At 36.1% G+C, this 21428-nt stretch overlaps 1 protein-coding gene and 1 long non-coding RNA gene across 10 annotated transcripts in view; one reads left to right on the top strand and one right to left on the bottom strand.

Moving 5' to 3' along the window:
- SYT16 (synaptotagmin 16) overlaps window positions 1-21428 on the top strand; it is a 322403-nt gene that overhangs the window by 157218 nt on the left and 143757 nt on the right. For 7 of the 9 annotated variants that reach the window (XR_009210273.1, XR_009210272.1, XR_009210271.1 and 4 more), the window contains exon 1: window positions 17882-18024. Coding sequence is in view for 2 of the 9 variants with exons in the window: in XM_032179303.2 (XP_032035194.1) it covers window positions 17845-18024 (180 nt within the window). In the remaining 7 variants the exon portion in view is untranslated. Of the gene's footprint in view, window positions 1-17844; window positions 18025-21428 lie in introns of those variants that run through there. The other 2 variants (XM_032179303.2, XM_032179302.3) reach the window with 1 other exon arrangement.
- Window positions 13-20609, bottom strand: LOC131381497 (uncharacterized). Its single transcript, XR_009210275.1, has 3 exons — window positions 20552-20609; window positions 14638-14781; window positions 13-192 (listed from the first exon to the last, which is right to left on the bottom strand). It is a non-coding gene; the product is annotated as an uncharacterized LOC131381497 (long non-coding RNA).

Raw genomic sequence — 21428 nt, 5'->3', positions numbered from 1 at the left:
CCTTTTGCTGGTTTTCTATTCTCTTCCCCATCTGGGAAGATACAGGAAAATGGAGAGGTCTGCAGAGAGTGGAGAATAGCTGAAGTGTGCAGGGAAACTCAGACAAGCGAGGAAAGTCTCAGAGATTCACTCCATGGACTATCGGTGCATCTCAACCATTTTCATCATTAAAGGTTGCTTCTGAGCCTACATCTGAGTATTAAAGGAAAGGAGAGCAAGTTTGCTGATAATTTTCCGCTTCTAGAAGTGTATGTGTCTGTGTGTGTTAACGCTAAGAGAGAATGTACATTTTAAACATGTAAAGCAGATAGGTTACTTAATTCTCAGAAGATGATGGACTTATTTCAACACACATATTTTATTATATTAAAGATAGCACCCCATGTATACCCCCAAATGTTGTGTTCTCAAGTGTTTTGAAAAATGATTGGTTGCTAGTGACTCCATATGTTGCTATGTTTTATTTTGGAACATGTTAAAATCTCACTTAGGTTTCATTAAGCCACTTTTTTTCCTATTTTTTGAAAGGTCTATTTTTTCCTTCCAAAGAATTTGTTTTAACATGTAGTTAACATATCTTTGTTAGTTATTAACTAGGAAGAACATTTAAGTGGAATCACCCATTTTCCTAACTTTAAATATATATTTTTTATATTTCACAGTTTCAGAAATTTTTAGAAAAATGACTGAGTGTCTATGAATATTGTTACGCTTATAATGCCTAACTAGCTCTGGATGTAGGACATTGGCAAAATAATATGCTGCGAAGTATCACAGACTTTGTTCTTCTCTTCTATTAGTTCTAGAAGCATCACATAGCAAAAAAGGAAAATTAAAGCTCTCAGTGTAACTTGTTCTGTATTAATTTTTAAGTGGCTTATTTAATTTTGTAGTTGGTTGTATAAACAACTAATATAGAAATGAGTCTAATTGTACAGATATTTTGAATTTGTGTCCTTGAGTTGCTTTTTATAGAGAACAGACTCATTGGTTGTCGGTGCTTGAAGGTTTCCAATTTCTTACCTCCTTTTTGTTGATTGCAAAGAACATCTGAACATAAACTGTAGTATCTGTGATTATGCTGGTGAAAGCAAGAGAAATGGTCCAAAAAATTTTTTTAAATCTCCTCTTTGAAAACTTCAACCTCCATATAATGCCTGCCAGGTAGTTCTAGAGGTCTCCAGGAGACCTCTTTCTTGTACCCTGTAGACCAAGCCTTTTGTTCACAGCATTTGCTCTCTTGCTCTCTCTGGTTCCCCCATGGTGACCTCCTAAATTGTTGATGACACTGAAAGTCACCAGCACTGATGCTGGAGCCAACTGCTCTCTCCACCGTCCTGTTGAATTCTGAGGTCTAAGGCCTCACCTCTTACTGCTGCTGAAATTGCCTTTGAAAACATCTCCTTGTTTTGCAAAAGCTGCTGATAACTAATGCTATACCTTTGATTGTCACTTCCTTATCCTGGGACTGAAGGAGTCTGGGCTTGGGTCAAACTGAATGGTAGACACCCGTGCTGTACCCAGGTCACCTCTACTCTGACCTTGTTCACTGCCTTTCCTGGGCAGCGCTGTGGTCCTTGGGGAAGTGGATTCCTGGAGGAGAATGTAGTCATGCTCAAGCAAGACCAGAATCCAAACAAAGCTTAGGTTTAAGTCAGGGACTTCTGCTGCATGACTGTTTGAAAACATCATAGAATGTCTCAAACTTCTGCTGCTTTCTAAATGGATGAGTGAAATTGAGGTTATTTCATTGGAAGGAGAACTTTCAGGATAATGGATACTCAAAGATGGGAGGGATCTATAAGTGGCATTTTAGATTTACCTCAGGCTTTCCTCATGTTTTTAATGAGATTCCTCACACTTCCCACAGTGATGGCAGAAAGTTTATAATACCTGTGAAATTATACCTTTACTTTTTAATTGTATTGTTTTTGCTCAGTTACCTGGTTCCCTCCTTACTATTTTGTTAAATAAAATTTCAGCTTCCTTTAATCTTATTTCTAGTTCTTGTTGTGAGTCAGATGGCTGCAATTGGTTAGCCTTTTTTTTTTTTTTTTTTTTTTTTACCCCTTCACCAACCATAGAATGAAATTTACAAACATCTAGTGACTGTGTGACATGCCGAAGCATCTCTATTTATGTCGTTATATGTTCTGCCTTCTCCTTGAGCCATTGCTTGAAAATCAACAGATGGGGCTATCCAGTGGCATGCCAGACATACAGTTAACTTTGAGGAAGTTTTTAGCATGAACTATGTGACCAAACTTTACAGCCATCTGATTTCCAATTTAGTAATTACTGGAATAATTAGACGAGTTACTCTGCAGATGGCACTTAAATTTCTTGACATATGTGCCCTTGTCATCTATAGCAGATGATATATATACTACTTTTCTTCACTATAGCATTTGTATATAGGGATGCAACATGCCTTTAAAGCTTCCCTGTCAAAGTCTCTAATTTTGTTTAGACTCAGATGCCACCTTGGCTTATACTGATAGAGCTGTTGGCTTGCTCTGTTCAGTGTTACACATTAATTGTAGCACTGTGCTGACTACAATTCTCATGACCTATAATATCTAAACTTTATTTTTAGTTCTAAATGTTGAATAATAAAATTATAGAATGTTTAAATATGAAGGAAATAACTCTCAAACAAAATCTAAGGAAATTATGATTAAAAAAATATGTATATTTTGAATTTAAAACTTTTTTTGAGATAAAATTCATATATCATAAAATTCAGACCCTTTTAGTAATGTTTTCAAGGTTCACCCATGATGTAGCATGTATTAATACTTCAGTTTTTCAGTCTTTACCATAGCAGGATGGTATATAGTACTTAACTGATTTATTGAGATGTGATTAACATACAAAAGCTGTGGGTGTTTAGTGTAGACAGCTTGATGTGTTTGCAGATAAGTATATACCTGTGAAATGATCAAGCCATCATCACTATCAATGGTATAAACTTGTTCATTGCCTCTAAAAGTTTCGTACTGTCCCCCCCACTATTTTGGGGGTGAAGTCAAGAGTACTTAACATAAAATCTACCCTCTTAGCAAATTTTTTACATATACAATACAGTATTGTCGATCATAGGCCCTATATTGTACAGTAGATCTCCAGATCTTATTTAGTTTGTATAACTGAAACTTCGTATTCGTTGAACTACAACTCCCCATTTTCTGCTCCAGCCGCTGGCAACTAACATTCTGTCTGCTTTTATGGGTTTGACTATTATAAATCTGTTGCATATATGAGATCATGTGGTACTGTATTTATCTTTCTCTGTGTGTCTTATTTTACTTAGCATAACGTTCTTTAGGTTCATCCACGTTGTCACAAATGGCAGGATTTCTAAGGCTGAATAATATTTTATCTTATGTATATACCACATTTTCTTTATCCATTCATCCATTGATGGATACTTAGGTTGATTCCGTATCTTGGCTATTGTGAATAATACTTCAGTGAATGTGGGAGTGCAGATATCTTTTTGAGATTCAGATTTCAATTCCTTTTTGAATGTATGTGCAAGCTAGATTGCTGGATCAAGTGGTAAGTCTACGGTTAATTTTTTGAGGAATATCCATCTTGGTTTTCATAGTGTCTGTACCAATTTACATTCCCATCAACAGTGTAAAAGGGTTCCCTTTTCTTCATATCCTCCCCAACACTTGCTTCTTTTTTCTTTTATTTTTCTCTTTCTCTTTCTTAATGGTCATTCTAACAGATCTGAGGTGATATCTCATTGTGGTTTTGATTTGCATTTCCCTGATGACTAGTGATTTTGAGTACCTGTTGGTCATTTACATGCCATCTTTGGAGAAATGCCTATTTAGGTCCTTTGCCCATTTATTAATTGGGTTATTTGATATGTTTGCTATTTAGTTTTAGGAGGTCCTTATATATTTTTAATATTAATCCTTTATCAGTTATATGGCCTGAAAATATTTTCTCTCATTCCATAGGTTACCTTTTCATTTGGTTAATTGTTTCCTTTGCTGTGCAGAAACTTTTAAGTTTGATGCAATCCTGTTTGTTTATTTTTGCTTTTGTTGTCTGTGCTTTTGGTGTCCTATCTAAGAATTGATTTGCCCAATTCAGTGTTTAGAAGCTTTTAAAACTAAGTTTTCTTCTAAAAGTTTTATTGTTTCAGGTCTTCTGTTTAAGTCTTTAATCCATTTCGAGTTGATTTTTGTGTATGGTATGAGATAAGGGTCCAATTTCATTGTTTTGCACGTGGATATCCAATTTTACTGAACCATTTGTGGAAAAGACTGTTCTTTCCCAATTGTGTATTCTTGACACCCTTGTCAAAGATCAGTTGACCATATTCGTGTCTGTTTATCACTGGGCTCTTTATTCTGTTCCATTGAGCTATCTCTCTGTTTTTATGTAAGTGCCATACTGTTTTGATTACTATAGCTTTGCAATATGTTTTGACATCAGGGAGTGTGCTACCTCTAGCTTTTGTTTTTCTTACTCAATATTGCTTTGGCTATTAAGAGTCTTATGATTTTGAATAAGCTTTAGGATTTTTTTTTCTATTGCTTTAAAAGATGCTATTGTGATTTTGACAGGGATTGCATTAAATCTATAGGTTTTTAAAAAATCTATACATTGCTAAAATAGACAATATTTATTATTCCAATTCATGATCATGGGATGTCTTTCCAGTTATTTGTATCTTTTAAAATTCCTTTCATCAATGTTTTGTAGTTTTCCATGTATAAGTCTTTCACCTCCTTAAGTTTATTATTTTATTCTTTTTGATATTGTAAGTGCAATTGTTTTCTAATTACTCATTCAAATAGGTCATTGTTAGTGTACAGAAGCACAACTGATTTTTATATGTTAATTTTTAAATCCTGCAGCATTACTGAATTCACTGATTAGTTCTAACAGTTTTTTATTTTTTTTTTAAGAGTCTTTAGGGTTTTTTTACATAGAAACTTATGCCATCTGCAGACAGAGAAAGTTTTAACTGCTTCCATTCTGATTTGGATGCCTTTCATTTCTTTTTCTTCCCTAATTTTTCTGGTTAGGACTTTCAGGACTATATTGGAGAGCACTTTTGGAGATGGGAGTATGGTCATCCTTGTCTTATTTTGGATCTTAGAGGGAAGCTTTCCACTTTTCATTGTTGAAATGATGTTACCTGCGGGCTTTGAATAAGTGGCCCTGATTTTGTTGAAGTAAGTTCCTTCTATACTTATTGAGAGTTTTTCAATTATGAGACAATGTTGAATTTTGTCAAATGCTTTTTCTGCATCTATTGAGATGATTGTGTGATTTTTATCTTTCATTATGTTATTGAGGCATATTTCATGGATTGATTTGTGTATGTGGAACCATCCTGGCATCACAGGGATAAATCTCAGTTGATCTTGATGTATGGCCCTTTTAATGTGCCGTAGAATTCAGTTTGCTAGTGTTTTTGTTGAAGATTTTTGTATATTCATTTATCAGGGAAATTGGCCTGTAGTTTTATTTTCTCGTGGTGGTTTTGTCTGGTGTTGGTATTTGGTGATAATGGCCTCATAAAACGAGTTTGGAAGTGTTCCCTCTTCTTCTCTTTTTAAGAGTTTAAGGATTGTTATTAATTCTTTAAATGTTTTTAGAATAAACTTTTGAAGCCATCTTGTCCTGGGCTCGACTTTGTTGGGAGTTTTTTGATTATTCCTTCAATATCGTAATTTGTCATTGGTTTGTTCAGGCTTTCTGTTACTTCTTGTTTTAGGTAGGTCATATGTTGCTCCAACTTCTCTATTTCTTCTTAGTTGTCTAATTCACTAATGTATAATTATTCATAATATTCATTTATGATTCTTTTTAATTGTAGGTTCAGTTGTAATATCTTCCCTTTCATCTCTGATTTTGAGTTCTCTTTTTTTTTCTTAGTTCAGCTAAGTGTTTGTTGATTTTGTTTATCTTTTCAGAAAAACAACTCAGTTTTTTCAATTTTTAAAATTGTTCTTCTGTCCTCTGGTCCATTTTTTTCTGATCTTACCTTTACTATTTTCTTCCTTCTGCTAATTTTTTGTTTAGTATTTTTTTATTTTTCTGTTTCTTGAGGTATATAGTTAGGTTTTTTATTTGAGATCTTTCTTCTTTAATGTACGTATTTATTGCTTTAAACTTCTCTTCTAGTACTGCTTTCCTGAGTCACATAGGATTTGGTATGTTGTATTTTTTGTGTCCTGATAAATATTAATTTCCTTTTTGATTCATTCTTTGACCTCATAATTATTTGCAGTGTTATTTAATTTCCATTATTTGTGAATTTCCCATTTTTTCTGCTTTTTCAGTTTTATTTCATTGTGACTGAAAAATATATTTGTAATGATTTCAGTCTTCTTAAGTTTGTTAAGAATTTTTTTGTGACCTAGCATGTTATCCATGCTGGAGAATGTTCTGTGTGTAATTGAGAAGAATGATTACTCTGCTGCTATTGGATGGAATGTTCTGTATGTATCTGTTAGGTCCATTTGACCTGTAGTGTTATTTAGTTCTGCTTTTTATTGATTTTTTTTGTCTAGATGGTCTCTATATTATAGAGAGTAGGATATTGACGTCTTCTATTGTATTGCATTGCTACCTATTTTTCACTTCAGATTTGTCAATGTTTGTTTTATATTTCGGGTGTTTTCATGTTTGGAGCATATATATTTATAGTTGTTATAGATCCCTGTAGAATTGACCCTTTTGTCATTATGAAATGCCCTTCTTTGTCTCTTGTGACAGTTTTTGTCTTAGTGTCCATTTTGTCTAATATGAGTATAGCTACTTTGCTGTCTTTTGGTTACCATTTGCATGGAATATCTTTATCCACCATTTTCCTTTTCAGCCTATGTGTGTTCTTAAATCTAATGTGACTCTTTTATATGTGGCATATAGTTAGGTCTTGTTTTTTGTTTTAATGTATTCAGCCATTCTATGTCTTTTAATTGGAACGTTTAGTTCACTTATGTTTAATGGAATTATTTATAGATAAGGGCTTACTATTGCCATGTTGTTAATTGTTTTCTGTCTGTTTTGTAGTTCTCTTCTTCCTTTCTTTTTCTCTTAGTGGCTTTCTTTGTGTTTCGATTTTTTTTATAGAGATATGCTTTGATTAATTTTTTTTATCTGTGTGCATCTACTGTACTTTTTTGTTATGGAGTTTACATTGAACACTTTATAGTTATAGCAGTGTATTTTAAGCTGATAACTTCAATCACATACACAAGTTCTGCACTTTATGTCTTCCCCCAATGCTTTGTGCAACTGATGTCATATTTTGTTTCTTGCTATGTTATGTTTTTATGAACAAATTTCTGTGGTTATAGTTATTCTTACTATCTTTTCTTTTAATTTACATTCTGGTGTTAAATGAGATTTATACACTGCCACTATAGTAGCACAATATTCTGTGTTTATATTTACCTTTAGTAGTGAGTTTTATATTTTCATATGCTTTTGTGTTCTTTAGCATCTTTTCATTTCCACTTGAAGAATTCCCTTGAGTACTTCTTGTAAGGCAGGTCTAATGGTGATGCACTACCTTAGTTTTTTTGGGGGGCTCGGGGGACAGGGTTTCACTCTGTTACCCAGGCTGGAGTGCAGTGGTGCAATCACGGGTTCACTGCAGCCTTGACCTCTCAGGCTCAAGTGATCCTCCCACCTTAGCCTCCCAAGTATAATAACTGAGACTACATGTTTATGCCACCATGCCTGACTAACTTTTAAAGTTTTTGTAGAGATGGGGTCTGTCCATGTTGCTCAGGCTAGTCTCGAACTCCTGTGCTCAAGTGATCTGCCCACTTCAGCCTCCTTAACTCAGTTTTTATTTGGGAAAGTCTTTATATCTTTTTCATTCTTAAAGAACAGTTTTGTTTTTTTGCTTAGAATTGCCTTCTTCATTAGGCTCTTTTTTGTTTGCATATGAATTTTAAAGTAGTTTTTTCTAATTCTATGAAGAATGTCACTGGTAGTTTGATAGAAATAACATTGAATCTATAAATTGCTTTAGGCAGTATGGCCATTTAAAAATATTGATTCTTCCTACCCATGAGCGTGGAATGTTTTCCTGTTTGTTTGCGTCATCTCTAATTTCTTTGAGCAGTGTTTTGTAGTTTTTATTGTAGAGATCCTTCACTTTCCTGGTTAGCTGTATTCTGAGGTATTTTATTCTTTTTGTGTCTATTGTGAATGGGATTTTGTTCTTGATTGGCTCTCAGCTTAGATGTTATTAGTGTATAGGGATGCCAGTGATTTTCATACATTTATTTTGTATCCTGAAACTTTGCTGAAGTTGTTTATCAGATCAAGGAGCTTTTGGACAGAGACTATGGGGTTTTCTAGGTATAGAATAATATCATCTGCAAACATGGACAGTTTGACTTCCTCTCTTCCTATTTGAATGCTCTTTTTTTCTTTCTCTTGCCTGATTGCTCTGGCCATGACTTCCATACTATGTTGAGTAGGAGTGATGAGAGCAGGCCATCCTTGTCTTGTGCTAGTTTTCAAGGGGAATGCTTCCAGCTTTTGCCCATTCAGTATGATGTTGGGACAGAACTGGGAGGCATCACATTACTTGATTTCAAAATATCCTACAAGGCTACAGTAACCAAAACAGCATGGTATTGGCACAGAAACAGACACTTGGATCAATGGAACAGAATAGAGAGCCTAGAAGTAATGCCATACACCTACAATCAACTGATCTTTGACAAAGTCAACAAAAATAAGCAATGAGGAAAAGACTGCCTATTCAACAAATGGTGCTGGGTTAACTGGCTAGCCATGTGCAGAAAATTAAAACTGGACACCTTCTTTACACCATATACAAAAAATTAACGCAAGATGGATTAAAGACTTAAATGTAAAACCTAAAACTATAAAAACCCTGGAAGGTAACCTAGGAAATACCATTCTGGACGTCAATCATGGTAAAGATTTTATGACAAAGATGCCAAAAGCAATTGCAACGATGACAAAAATTGACACCTGGGACCTAATTAAATGAAAGAGCTTCTGCACAGCAAAGGAAACTATCAACAGAGTAAACTAACAACCTACAGAATAGGAGAAACTATTTGCAAACTATCCATCCAACAAAAGTCTAATATTCAGAATCTATAAGAAACTTAAAAAATCTTACAAGCAAAAATGAGCAACCCTATTAAAGAGTGGGCAAAGTACATGAACAGACACTTTTCAAAAGACATACACGTGGCCAACAAGTAAGTGAAAAAATGCTCAATATCACTAATCATTATATAAATGCAAATCAAAACCACAAAGTGACATCATCATATACCAGTCACAATGAATATTATTAAAAAGTCCAAAAATAACATGCTGGCAATGTTGTGGAGAAAAGTGAACACTTATACACTGCTGGTGGGAATGTAAATTAGTTTAGCTATTGTGGAAAGCAAGTTAATGATTTCTGAAAGAACTTAAAACAGAATTACCATTCAACCCACCAATCCCATTTGTGAGTATATAGCCAAAGGAATATAAATTATTCCACCATAAAGATACATGCATGTGTATGTTCATTGCAGCACCATTCACAATAGCAAAGTCATGGAATCAACCTAAATGCCCATCAATGGTAGACTTGATAAAGAAAATGTGCTACATATATGCTGTGGAATACTACATAGCCATAAAAAAGAATGAGATTATGTCCTTTGCAGCAACATGGATGGAGCTGGAGGCCATTACCCTAAGTAAACTAACACAGGGACAGAAAATCAAATAACACATGTTCTCACTTATAAGTGAGAGCTAAACATTGAGAGCATAGGGACACAAAGAAGGGAACAACAGACACCAGGGCCTACTTGAGGATGGAGAATGGGAGGAGGGTGGGATTTGAAAAACTACCTATTGGATACTATGCTTATTACCTGGGTGATGAAGTAATCTATACACCAACCCCTGTGACATGCAATTTAGCTATATAAAAAACCTGCATATATATCCCTGAACTTAAAAGTTAAAAAAAAAACCAGTTTTGCCAGGTAAATATTTTTGTTTTGTAGTTTTTCTCCCAGTACTTATATCATCCCATTGTCTTCTGTCCTGCAAGATTTCTGCTGGGAAATTAACTGATAGTCTGTTTGGGGGTCTCTTGAATGTGACATGTGACTTTTCTCTTGATTCTTTCAAAATTCTTTCTCTTTGACTTTTGACAATTTAATTCTAATGTGCCTTGGTATAGATATTTTTGTGTTCAATCTAGAGGGTTTTGAGATTCATAAATCTGGATGTCTAAGTTCCTCCCAGTATTCAGGAAGTTTTGGTGATTATTTCCTCAAGTACACTCTTTGCCCCTTTCTGTATTCTCCTTTTTGGACTTCCATAATGCATATATTTGTTCACCTGAGAGTGTCTCATGAGTCTTGTAAACTTTCTTTACTCTTTTCATTCTGTTCCTCTGACTGGGTAATTTCAAATGACTTGTCTTTGAGTTCACTCATTCTTTATTCTGCTTGAGTAAGTTGAAGCTCTCTCTTCAGTTCAGACATTGTATCTTCAATTCCAGTATTTGTGTTTGCTTCTTTATTTCTTGTGGCTTCTATTTCTTAATTGTACTTCTCATTTTGCTCACATATTGTTTTCCTGATTTATTTATTAAATTAGTCTATTTGTGTTTTCTTGTAGCTCACTGAGCTTTTTAAAGATGGTTATTTTGATATATTTGTCAAGCAGTTTACGTATCTCCATTTCCTTAGGGTCAATTTCTAGAGCTGCTATAGTGTCCATGGAATAACTTAATCGATAAATATTGTGTAAGTCCTGACTGCCCCACTGACCAGTTGTTCCTCTATCTGTCTCCGTCTCCTCAGGCCTTCCTATTCCTTGAGACACAACAATATTAAAATTAGGCCAATTAACAACCCTCCAATGGCCTCTAAGTGTTTAAGTGAAAGCAAGAGTCTCTCACTTTAAATCAAAAGCTAAAAATTATTATACTTCATGAGCAAGACATGTCCAAAGCTGAGATAAGCCAAAAGCTAGATCTCTTGTACCGAGCAGTTAGCCAAGTTGTGAATGCAAAGGAAAAGTATTGAAGAGAATTAAAAGTGCTACTCCAGTGAACAGACAAATGATAAGGAAGCAAAACAGCCTTATTGCTGATAGGAGAAGGTTTTAGTGGTCTAGATAGAAAATCAAACCAGCTATAGCATTCCCTTAAGGCAATGCCTAATCCAGAGTAAAACCCTAAGTCTCTTTAATTCTACGAAGGCTGAGAGAGGTCAGGAAGCTGCAGAAGAAAAGCTTGAAACCAGAAGAGGTTGGTTCATGAGGTTCAAGGAAAAACGCCATCCTCATTACATGAAAGTGCAAGGTGAAGCAGCACATGCTGATGTAGCAGCAGCAAGTTATACAGATGGTCTACCTAAGATCAGATCTTCAATGTAGACCAAACAGTCTTCTATTGGAAGAAGAGGCCACCTAGGATTTTCATGGCTAGAGAGGAGACGTCAATGCCTGGCTTCAAAGCTTCAAAGGACAAGCTGGCCCTGTTGGTAAGGGCTAATGTAGCTGGTGACTTTAAGTTGAAGCCAATGCTCATTGACCATTAAAAAAATTCCAGGACCTTTAAGAATTATGCTCAGTCTTGTCTGCCTGTGCTTTAGAAATGGAACAACAAAGCCTGGATGACAGCACATCTATTTATAGAATGGTTTACTGAATATTGTAAACCCACTGTTGAGACTTACTGCTCAGAAAAAGGAGACTCCTTTCAAAATATTACTGCTCACTGAAAATGCACCTGGTCATGCAAGAGCTCTGGTGGAGATGTACAAGGAGAAAAATGTTGTTTACATGCCTGCTAACACAACATCCACTCTGCAGCCAATGGTTCAAGGAGTAAGTTCAACTTTCAAGCTCATTATTTAAGAAATATGTTTTGCAAGGCTATAGCTTCCATAGATAGTGATTCCTCTGACTCCTTTGGGCAAAGTACATTGAAAACATTTGGAAAGGTTCACCATTCTAGATGCTATTAAGGGCATTTATGATTCATGGGAGGTCAAAATATCAATATTATCAGGAGTTTGGAAGAAGTTGATTCTAACCCTCTTGGATGACTTTTGGGGTTCAATATTTCAGTGGAAGAAGTAACTGCAAATGTGATGGAAATAGCCAGCGAACTAGAATTAGAAGTGGAGCCTAACGATGTGACTGAATTGTTGCAATCTCATGCTCAAACTTGAACAGATGAAAAGTGGCCTTCCTGTAGATAAAGAAAGTGGTTTCTTAAGATAGAATCTACTCCTAGTGAAGATGCTGTGAACGTTGTTGAAATGACAACAAAGGATTTAGGATGCTGCATAAAGTTAGTTGATATAGCAGTGAAAGAGTTTGAGAGGATTTTGAAAGAAGTTCTGCTGTGGATAAAATGCTCTCAAACAGCATCATATGCTACAGAGAAATCTTTCGTAAAAGGAAGAGTCAGTTGGTGAGGCAAACTTCACTGTTGTCTTATTTTAAGATAACAGCCACCCCAACCTTCAGTAACTACCTGTCCTGATCATTCAACAGCCATCAACATTGAGACAACATCCTCCATAAATAGAAAGATTATGTTTCACTGAGGGATCAGTGATTTTTAGCATTTTTTTAGCAATAAAGTATTTTTAATTAAGGTATGTACATGGTTTTTAAAAGATATCCTGCTATTGCACATTTAAGAACCTACAGTATAGTGTAAACGTAACTTTTATGTGCACTGGGAAACAAAGAAATTGTGTGACTTGCTTTATTGTGATGGTCTGGAGCTAAACCTGCACTGTATCCAAGGTGTGACTGCATTTTCAGTTCTCTTGGGTGCATACCTAGGAGTAGAATTGCTGAGTTATATTTGGAATTTTAAACATGTCTAAACAGGGCACTTTTTGTGCAACCCTGATTAAGCAATCCTATAAGTCTTTTGCTGCCGCCTTCTGAGTCATTTCTATGACACTCTACTTATTTAGAAAGCACATAATCGAATCTACAGTTTAACATAGCTATGGCTAACTGTCCTTCATGCACTTCTTTAGACTTCTCACTAAGTACTCATAAGCACAGAAAAAGATGAAATTAATAGATTCCGGAAGAAACATGAACTCTTTTGAAATAACCAAACTTGCCTTTCTCTAACCTTCTCTAACTGAACTAAGCTTTCTCTCTCCTTAGCTAGACTTGAACTTATTTCTAATGTTCCCCATCCCTCACCCCTGAATGCCCCAACCTGAAAGCATGGAGAAAGACCGTGTCTTCACTGTTTCTCTGAGTCAGATATTCCAAGGTCACAATAGTGCATATGGCAGAGTGATTATAAGCATGTTTTAACTTCTTTAACTTAGTGAAAATGTGTAGGGAATGTTTAAGATCTGTCAGATTGTAGAGGAAAAAACAAATAGAGAAAAATGAAAGTCTGTAGCTGAAGAAATAGTAATGTAGTTTAAGATGGAACAAGAGCAGTTGAAATAGAAGAAATTATCGAAGATGCAATTGAAGAAAACTCTCCTAAGCTTGAAAAAAAAAAAAAAACCGTGGATATCTGATGAAATCTGGCTTCCAGGAAAAATGAACAAAAGAGACTCACAGAAAGATACATTCTGGTAAAATTTTTGTCTTATAAAGGAAAAGGTTCTAGTAGCATACAGACTGAAAAATTCTGTTGCCCCTACAGTAACGAAAAGTAAGCTGCATCATCACACTTATTTATGGAGCATTAAGGCTGAAAGGTTATGGAGCAATGTCTGTATAATTTTGGGAAGAAAAAAATATTGGGACTTACTTAAAAATTTTATACCCATCCATAGTTAAGCCATTACTACAAGAATTGTTATTAACGAAAATGTTTCTTCTCCAAAAAAGCAGAGTTATTTCGAGTAACATAAGGGCCATTTTCTATACTTTTTCTTGTGTCTTTGGAGATTATATTGAATAATTTCTTCATATTACCTTCAATCTGTGAATGTTTTTACATTAAATTCATTAATATAAGCATATGAAATAGTATCTCAATTATGATTTAAAAAAGTTAAGAAAAAATTATTTACCAAGCTAAAATGTTAACTGTGACAGGTGATAAGATTGAACATTATGATCATTTTTACATTTTCTAATATTTTCCAAACATTCTACTCTATGCATGAATTACTTATTTTTTCTTTAACTTATTTAAAAATAATTAAAACTTTTAAATAAATACAAATATTTATAAGTCAAAACAGTGAAGTCTTTACAATTTTATATTTGCCAAGGAGCTAAAGTGACTGAAAGGAAGCACACAAAATCTTAGTAGTGAGTTGTTTTATCTTTTTCCTTATTTTGCAGATTTTATGTAATGAGTTTCATGCTGCTTTTATGATGGAAAAAGATCCCTTATTCAAAAATAAAAATTGAGTTTCATTAATTAATGACATTATGAGATGCAGATATTTCTGCTTTTACAGGAATCCTCTTTTTCCTAAGACCTATCTTAACGTAAATCATATCCTATGTTGGTAGTTTTACTGACACCCTTGAGGTATATCTTTCCAGGAGTTTTCACTTACAGGCACATTGGCCAACGTGTTGTAACATAGAAGAGTTCCAACATTTATTCAGGCAACAAATTATCTATTGAATGCTTACCTTATGCTAGCTGCTGAGAGTACAATGAGTAACTCAGGCTAGTCCCTGTTCTTACGAAGTTTAAAATTTAACATTTGAAATTGGTTGAAGAAGCTGTCAAGGGCTTGGTAGGTGGCAACACACTGTAGAAGCACCCAGCTTTGTCTAGAAGAACAAGAAAGGTTTTCAAAGGAAGCATGGTATCAGATTAGCCAGAGGAGCAGTTGTCCCAGGGAGTTGAAATATGCAAAGATCTGGAGGTGTGACCTACGTTTGGGGAACCAGAAATAGGTGAACACAGCAACAAGAAAGAGTCTGATGTTGGGGAGTGATGAGCGATAAAGACTGGAATCAGTATCCAGGTCATGAAGGGCCTTGTAAACTGAGTTAGGTAATTCAGATTTTGTCCTCTGGGTAATGGAATGCCATTGGATGGTGCATTAGTTTCCTAGGGTTGTTATTGCAGCAAATTACCACAAACTTGGTGACTTAAGACAACAGAAATCTACTCTCACAGTTTTGGAGGCCAGCGGTTCAAAATCAAGGTGTTGGCAGATTGGTTCTCTGTAGGCTTTGAGGGAGAATCTGTTCTGTGCCTGCCTCCTAGCTTCTGGTGACTGCTGGCCACCCTTCGCACTCCTTAACCTGAGGTTTTGTAACTCAAATCTCTGCCCTGGGCTTCAAGTGGCTTTCATCTCTCCGTGCCTTCTTTTTTTGCTGTCTCATAAGGACACTCATCATTGAATTTAGGTGCTACCCTAATCTGGGATGAACTCATTTCAAAATCCTTACCCTAATTACATCTTCAGAAACCTTTATTCCAAATAGGGTCACCTTCTGAGACTCATGGTGAACATATGTACTTGAGGCCACAGCTCAACCTGCTATAGAAGGCTTTAGAAGGGCAATTGAACAAACTTACAAGTGAAATGACTTATGCATTTCAGAATGATTGTTCTGGCTATTGTATGGAGAATGGACTTGAGGGGGCAAGGCTAGAAACAGGGAGGTCAGTGGGAATCTAGGTATAGAGTACCAGCAACTTTAGAGGTAAGAAAGTGGAGATGAGGCTGGGTGCGGTGGCTTATGCCTGTAATCCCAGCACTTTGGGAGGCCAAGGTGGGTAGATCACTTGAGGTCAGGAGTTCAAGACCAGCCTGGGAAATATACCAAAACCTCGTCTCTACTAAAAATACCAAAATTAGCTGGGCATGGTGGTGCACGCCTGAAATCTCAGCTACTCAAGAAGCTGAGGCATGAGAATCGCTTAAACTCGGGAGGCAGAGGTTGCAGTGAGCCAGGATTGCGCCACTGCATTCTAGCCTGTATGACGGAGTAAGACTCTGTCTCAGAAAAAAAAATGGTGATGAGTGTAGAAAATACTTTGAAGATGGTTGATTGTGGAAAGAAGAAGATAAAGGGGTGTGGTTGAGGAGCATGTGGTGGTGAGGAGGGAATTTTAAAGGATGGGAGACACCTGGTGCATTTCTCATGCAAATGAGAAAGACACTGCATCCACAAGGGAGAGTGGCTGACAATATAAGAATGAAGGGCAAAAAGCTAGAGAGGGGAGGAGGATGGGATCCAGAGCTCAGACTGAGTACAAAGCAGCTGATCCATCCCATATTTGACAGCTCCTAGATATTTTAGTAGCTCTGGAAAGTTGGTGATGAGAAAGATGGTTTACTCCTATTTAAGGACTCTGTTTGTCAAGTACCACATCAATTACTTTCCATGTGTTACCTCTGTTAATCTTTGATGTAGCTGTGTTTGTTTTCTCCTTTTATAGTTTAGCACACTGAAGCACAAAAAGGTTAAATAATTTGCCAAAGGCCACACAGGTAGTAAGTGGTAGTGTCATTTCAACCAAGCACTGTGACTGCTGGTCCCTTGCCTATAACTACTGCTACCGGGTACTTCTTCTGAAGGGAGAGGGCATAATCAATATGCACGTACTTTATTTTTCATGGTATGTGTTGGTTTTGATAGCAGGCACTATTATTATTTTGCAGACTATAAAGCTATTATCTTGCCTGCTATTTTTGTTTTATTTTGTTTGTTCTTATATTGGCTTGCCACTAGGTTGATTCAGTAAGGCAGTATGATTTATTTCTTTATCTTTTCAAGGTGTTGAGATTGGTTTGATTAATCTTTTCTCTATCTGGATAGTAAGGTTAGGTGAGTATTATCCCTTCATATTATTAAGGCTTTGTATTATTTGTATTATTAAATCATATATTAAACCTGCCCACTGATTAAAGCTGCCCTTAGGAGATTCATGTTCATAAGTGTTCACATATACCCAATTCCCTTGAATCATTCTTAATGACATTTGTTCTGTAATCTAACCCTTTATACAAGTTAATTTCTGGATGTCTTTACTGAATGTTACTTTGGCTCAAATGTCACTTCCTTAGAGGATTCTTCCCTAAACTCTGAACTAGCTCCTCTGGTCTCTCTGTTATATATGCTCATAGCTGAATACAATGGCTGGGACTCTTTGAGGCATACTGGGTAGTACTTACCCAGGTCAGTTAAAGGGCCGAGTTTTTTGATACTGATGAGGAGGAGGAGGAGGAGGGGAAGGAAGAAATGGAATTTCATCTTCCAAAATTCTAAAATATTAGTAGTCAAAACTACAATTTTAATTTCTGATATGGATGGCATGAATTATTAATTTTCTTATTGCTGTTGATAGCCATGATCAAATTGCACAGTTGGATTTGCAACAATGTATCCAGGAAATGACTTTCCCTCCAATCGCTAACACTGATGGAAGTATCTATCTGAAAATTTGTCTCAAGTGATGATTGTGTAAGCTTTAGGCAGCTGCATTTTTGGAGACCTGCTTTTATAACACTGGTCAACCATGTCCAGCTAAACCCATTTGATTGAACTCTCTCCTAATTGTGTGTTTGAAGTTGAATACTGGGTTGAGGACAGGAGCAAGAAGAGTTGTACTCCAGGTAGAAGAAACTACACATTCAAAGGTATAGAGGTCTCTCATCTGAGGAGCCAGCATCACAGGACATACTGGCCAATAATCCTTTTCCTTTCCCCAGTACACAGTCTTGGGGGATGTCAGCCAGAGTCAGGACTTGTAGAGTATTTGTCGTTTCTCATTAATAAAACTAAAGATTCTGAATAGCCTTGACCAAAATTTGTTAGAACCAAAACTTAGGTCACTCTCATTGTGATGATATTTTTTTCTTTGTGTTCTCTCGCCAGTCACTCCTGAAGCCATTGGCTTCTTGTCTGCCGTTGGGGTCTTTATTGTTCTGCTGGCCGTCCTCTTCCTCTTCATCAACAAGAAGCTGTGTTTTGAAACGATAGGAGGCCTTCCTTTCCTGGAGCATCGAGGGAAAAGAAAGCACTCTAAAGACAAGACTGGGATTCACAAGGGGCTGGGTAAGCATTATGCTTCCAATTCTCCTGGGCTTGGCAACTTGCTGTGGTCTGGGTCAGGGTGGACATGATGAATTGACTTTACTAAAGAATACATTATCTTTATGAAAGTAATGTTCTCCCTAGAGTTCAAGGAGCAGATGGGAAGAGGCTCTGACCACCACTTCTCATCTTCTTAGCTCTTTAGAAGTCTCTGTTGAGTTTTCCTCTGATTAATGCTTGGAGAAAAAAATATGTGTTCTGTTTGACAAGAGCCTTGATGCATTTTAGTCTCATGATGTTAGAACGATGTTGACATTTCACTTGTTAGCTGTTTTTGAGATTTTTCAGTGCTCAGGACCATGTCCCATCTTGTATGGAAATGGTCACTTTTCTAAAGGGAGGTTTTTACTCTTTAAGCTCACTGAGTATACTATGTCATTTACTTACTGCCTTCAATTTGATGAGGGAAAAATAACACACTTACAGAAATAATTGGCTTCCTGCTCTTAAAGGACATATTCTATTTTCAATTACTGAAGCATAGAACTTTGTGATACAGGATGTTCTTACAGAGGGATGGTTATCATCACACAGATGTGGGGCATTTGAAGAGAGTACTCTTATCTTACAGATAATAACTTTGCTGTTTTTTTTTTTTTATCAGTCTGATTATTACTCTCCTTTTCCATACCCCACAAGGTATGGGGCATGATGTACCTGGTCAAGGAGCAACCTTACATTTTTTTTTGAGTGAAGGGAAGGTCTTGAGGAGAGTACCCTCCAGGTATCCTATGTTCTTGGTGTGTTCTAAGTATGCCTGGACCAAGGAGAATATTTGGCTTACTAATATGGCAGCTTTTGTAGCCATGGATAGTTCAGCTTTTTTGCCTTGTTACAAGAAAGGCATAATGTAGGAATAAAGGCATCTTATCTACTGCTTATAACAAATTATCCCAAGACTTAGTAACTTAACAAAAATTCATTATCTAACAGTTCTTGAAGTTCAGAAATTGAGGAGTGTCTTAGTTGGGTGATTCCAGATCAGAGTCTGTTGTAAGGCTGCAGTTAGAATGTCATCTCAAGGCTTCAGTTAGAATGTCGTCTGAAGGCTGGACTGTGGTGTCAGAGTCCCCTCCAGGATGGCAAGAGGCCTCAGATGAGATCCATGTGGAACCCTCCACAAGGCGACTTGAGTGCTTTATGATGTGGCAGCTGGCTTTCCCTGGAGTGAGAGATCCATGAGAAAGCAAGCGGCCACTGCTCTTTTTATGCCCTAGCATGGGAAGTCTTACAATGTCACTTTTATCACATTGCATTTGTTCACTGAGCACAGCTCAAGCTCTAAGTTTGGGAAATTCAGTTCTACTTTTTGAGGGGAAGAGTATCAATGAGTGTGCAGACATATTTTTAAATATCTATGTGAGATAATAATAATGAGAGAGGTGTAAATTGCAGATTTGGCAAGTGCTTTGGCATTCCTGCTGTTGCAGTGGCCTTATTTTTTGAACTTCCCATGGGACATATGACTTATTCTGAAAATAGAATGGAATATTTTAATTAGAGCTTGCCATGCAAAAGCTGGGACTTATGAATGGTTTAGACTCTATGTCCCAGCTGGGACATAGGTGAGTGAGATGAACAGATGTCTGTTTGGCCATGGGGCGATATGAAGGTAGGATTCATCATGATTCTATTTCTCTCCCTTCAGTAGCTGGCTGTCACTCGTTATGTGACCTTGGCAAATTATGGAACCATTATGAACTTCAGTTTCCTTGTTTGCATATTGGGATTATCAGTGCATCTCTCACAGGGTCAACCTAGATTATAAATTAATTAATTCTGTAGAGACACCAGCATAGTGCCAATAGCAAGGCAACAGCAATAGCAAGTCACAGTAATGGCTGCTAGGAATGACATCACACATTAATGAATTGTGTTCATTACTTAAATTGAGAGATTAAAGTTGGTGATGTTTCCTCCTTTGCAAACTATAATGGTTATGAGGAACTGAGGTTAGAACTATTTAAAATATTTCCTTTTTGTCTTGTTTGACATTTTATCCGAATATTTTAGAGACAATTATGAATTACACTTGCAAATAAGTTGAGGTTTTAAGAATGTTGAAACAATAACAATAAAGCATGAACAAAAGCTGTTCACTCAGGAAACACTGAAAAACACATGTCTCAAATTCAGAGTGGGGTCATGTAAAGGGAGCTTTAAAAATAGTTTCTTCAGGAGCATCCCCAAATTCTAATGTCTAAAAAGCAAACACCTTCACTTTGACATTTCTCCTTTTACAAGTTAAATTATTGTTATCAAAAGTCTTTGAAAAACGTGCTTCTACCCCAGATTGTGTCTAACCTTTGATATTTGCCTTAATTATCCTCAGAGTACTGATTTCTCAGTGACGTTGGGATGTTCTTAACATATTTTGACAAACATAAAGAAGGAAGGCAGGCAGCCTAGTGTGGTGGGAAGAAGCCCAGTACAGACAGACAGAGCTTAGTTTTGCCACTAATTGGCCACGATATTTTGGGAAACTCACTTCACCTCTCTGAGCCTTAAGTCTTCATTTGCAAATTGATAAGTCTGGACTAGGCTTCTCCCATTCTCATTCTGTGATTCTGTTTGGTTCTTAGAGTTACCATAGCAACTTCTCTAGCTTTCAGTCTGTGAATGGAAGAGAACTAATAAAAATGAGACCATCCTACTCTTATATTAAACCATATGAGATTGCCATTTTTGTTGGTCAAAAAATGATAGAATATCAGAAACAGAATTATTTTAATCTAATATACGTGAAGTTCTGAAGAATAAAATAATTCTTTTTGATTATGTGGTAACATCAGAGAGGCAAGAGTGGATGTTTATTTTCCAAACCTACTATGCAAAATGATTTGCTTGACAAAAATACCTTGCTTTCGTTTAGACTATATATATTTTAAAGCTTAAAGAGTTTACACACATCATTCTGTCTGGATTTAGGCAAGGGGACAAATAAACTGGAATGGTGTTTTCCTAATAGCATAGGTAATAGTAATAATAATAATAATACAGATAATGATCATTGGTAACTATTGTTTATTTAGCAATTAGTATTGCCAAGTATTTTACATGCATTGTTATTCTAAGTATTTTACATGCATTATTTGATTTCTTTATGTAACGTTCTTGTTCATTGACAGTGATTGCTTTGGGGGAAGGATGGATATCAGTTGGAACAAAAAAGCCAATATTCAGCTTTGAGACAAAAAATTGATTAAAAATTTCACAGTGAGATAATAGTTTTTAAAAGAAGCCCAGCTTTGAGAGAAGGGGGGAGAGAGAAAGAGAGAATATTTTGGTTGTTTTGTTTTGTTTGCTGCCCCCCTCCAAAAAACTTTATATTCCAAAAGCAAAATTTAGGAGTTGGTGCAAAGAGT

Source organism: Hylobates moloch, unplaced genomic scaffold (assembly GCF_009828535.3).
Source record: "Hylobates moloch isolate HMO894 unplaced genomic scaffold, HMol_V3 SCAFFOLD_16, whole genome shotgun sequence".
Taxonomy (NCBI): Eukaryota; Metazoa; Chordata; class Mammalia; order Primates; family Hylobatidae; genus Hylobates; species Hylobates moloch.
Note: the sequence above shows the minus strand (reverse complement) of the source record. Positions and strands in the feature narration are given on the sequence as shown.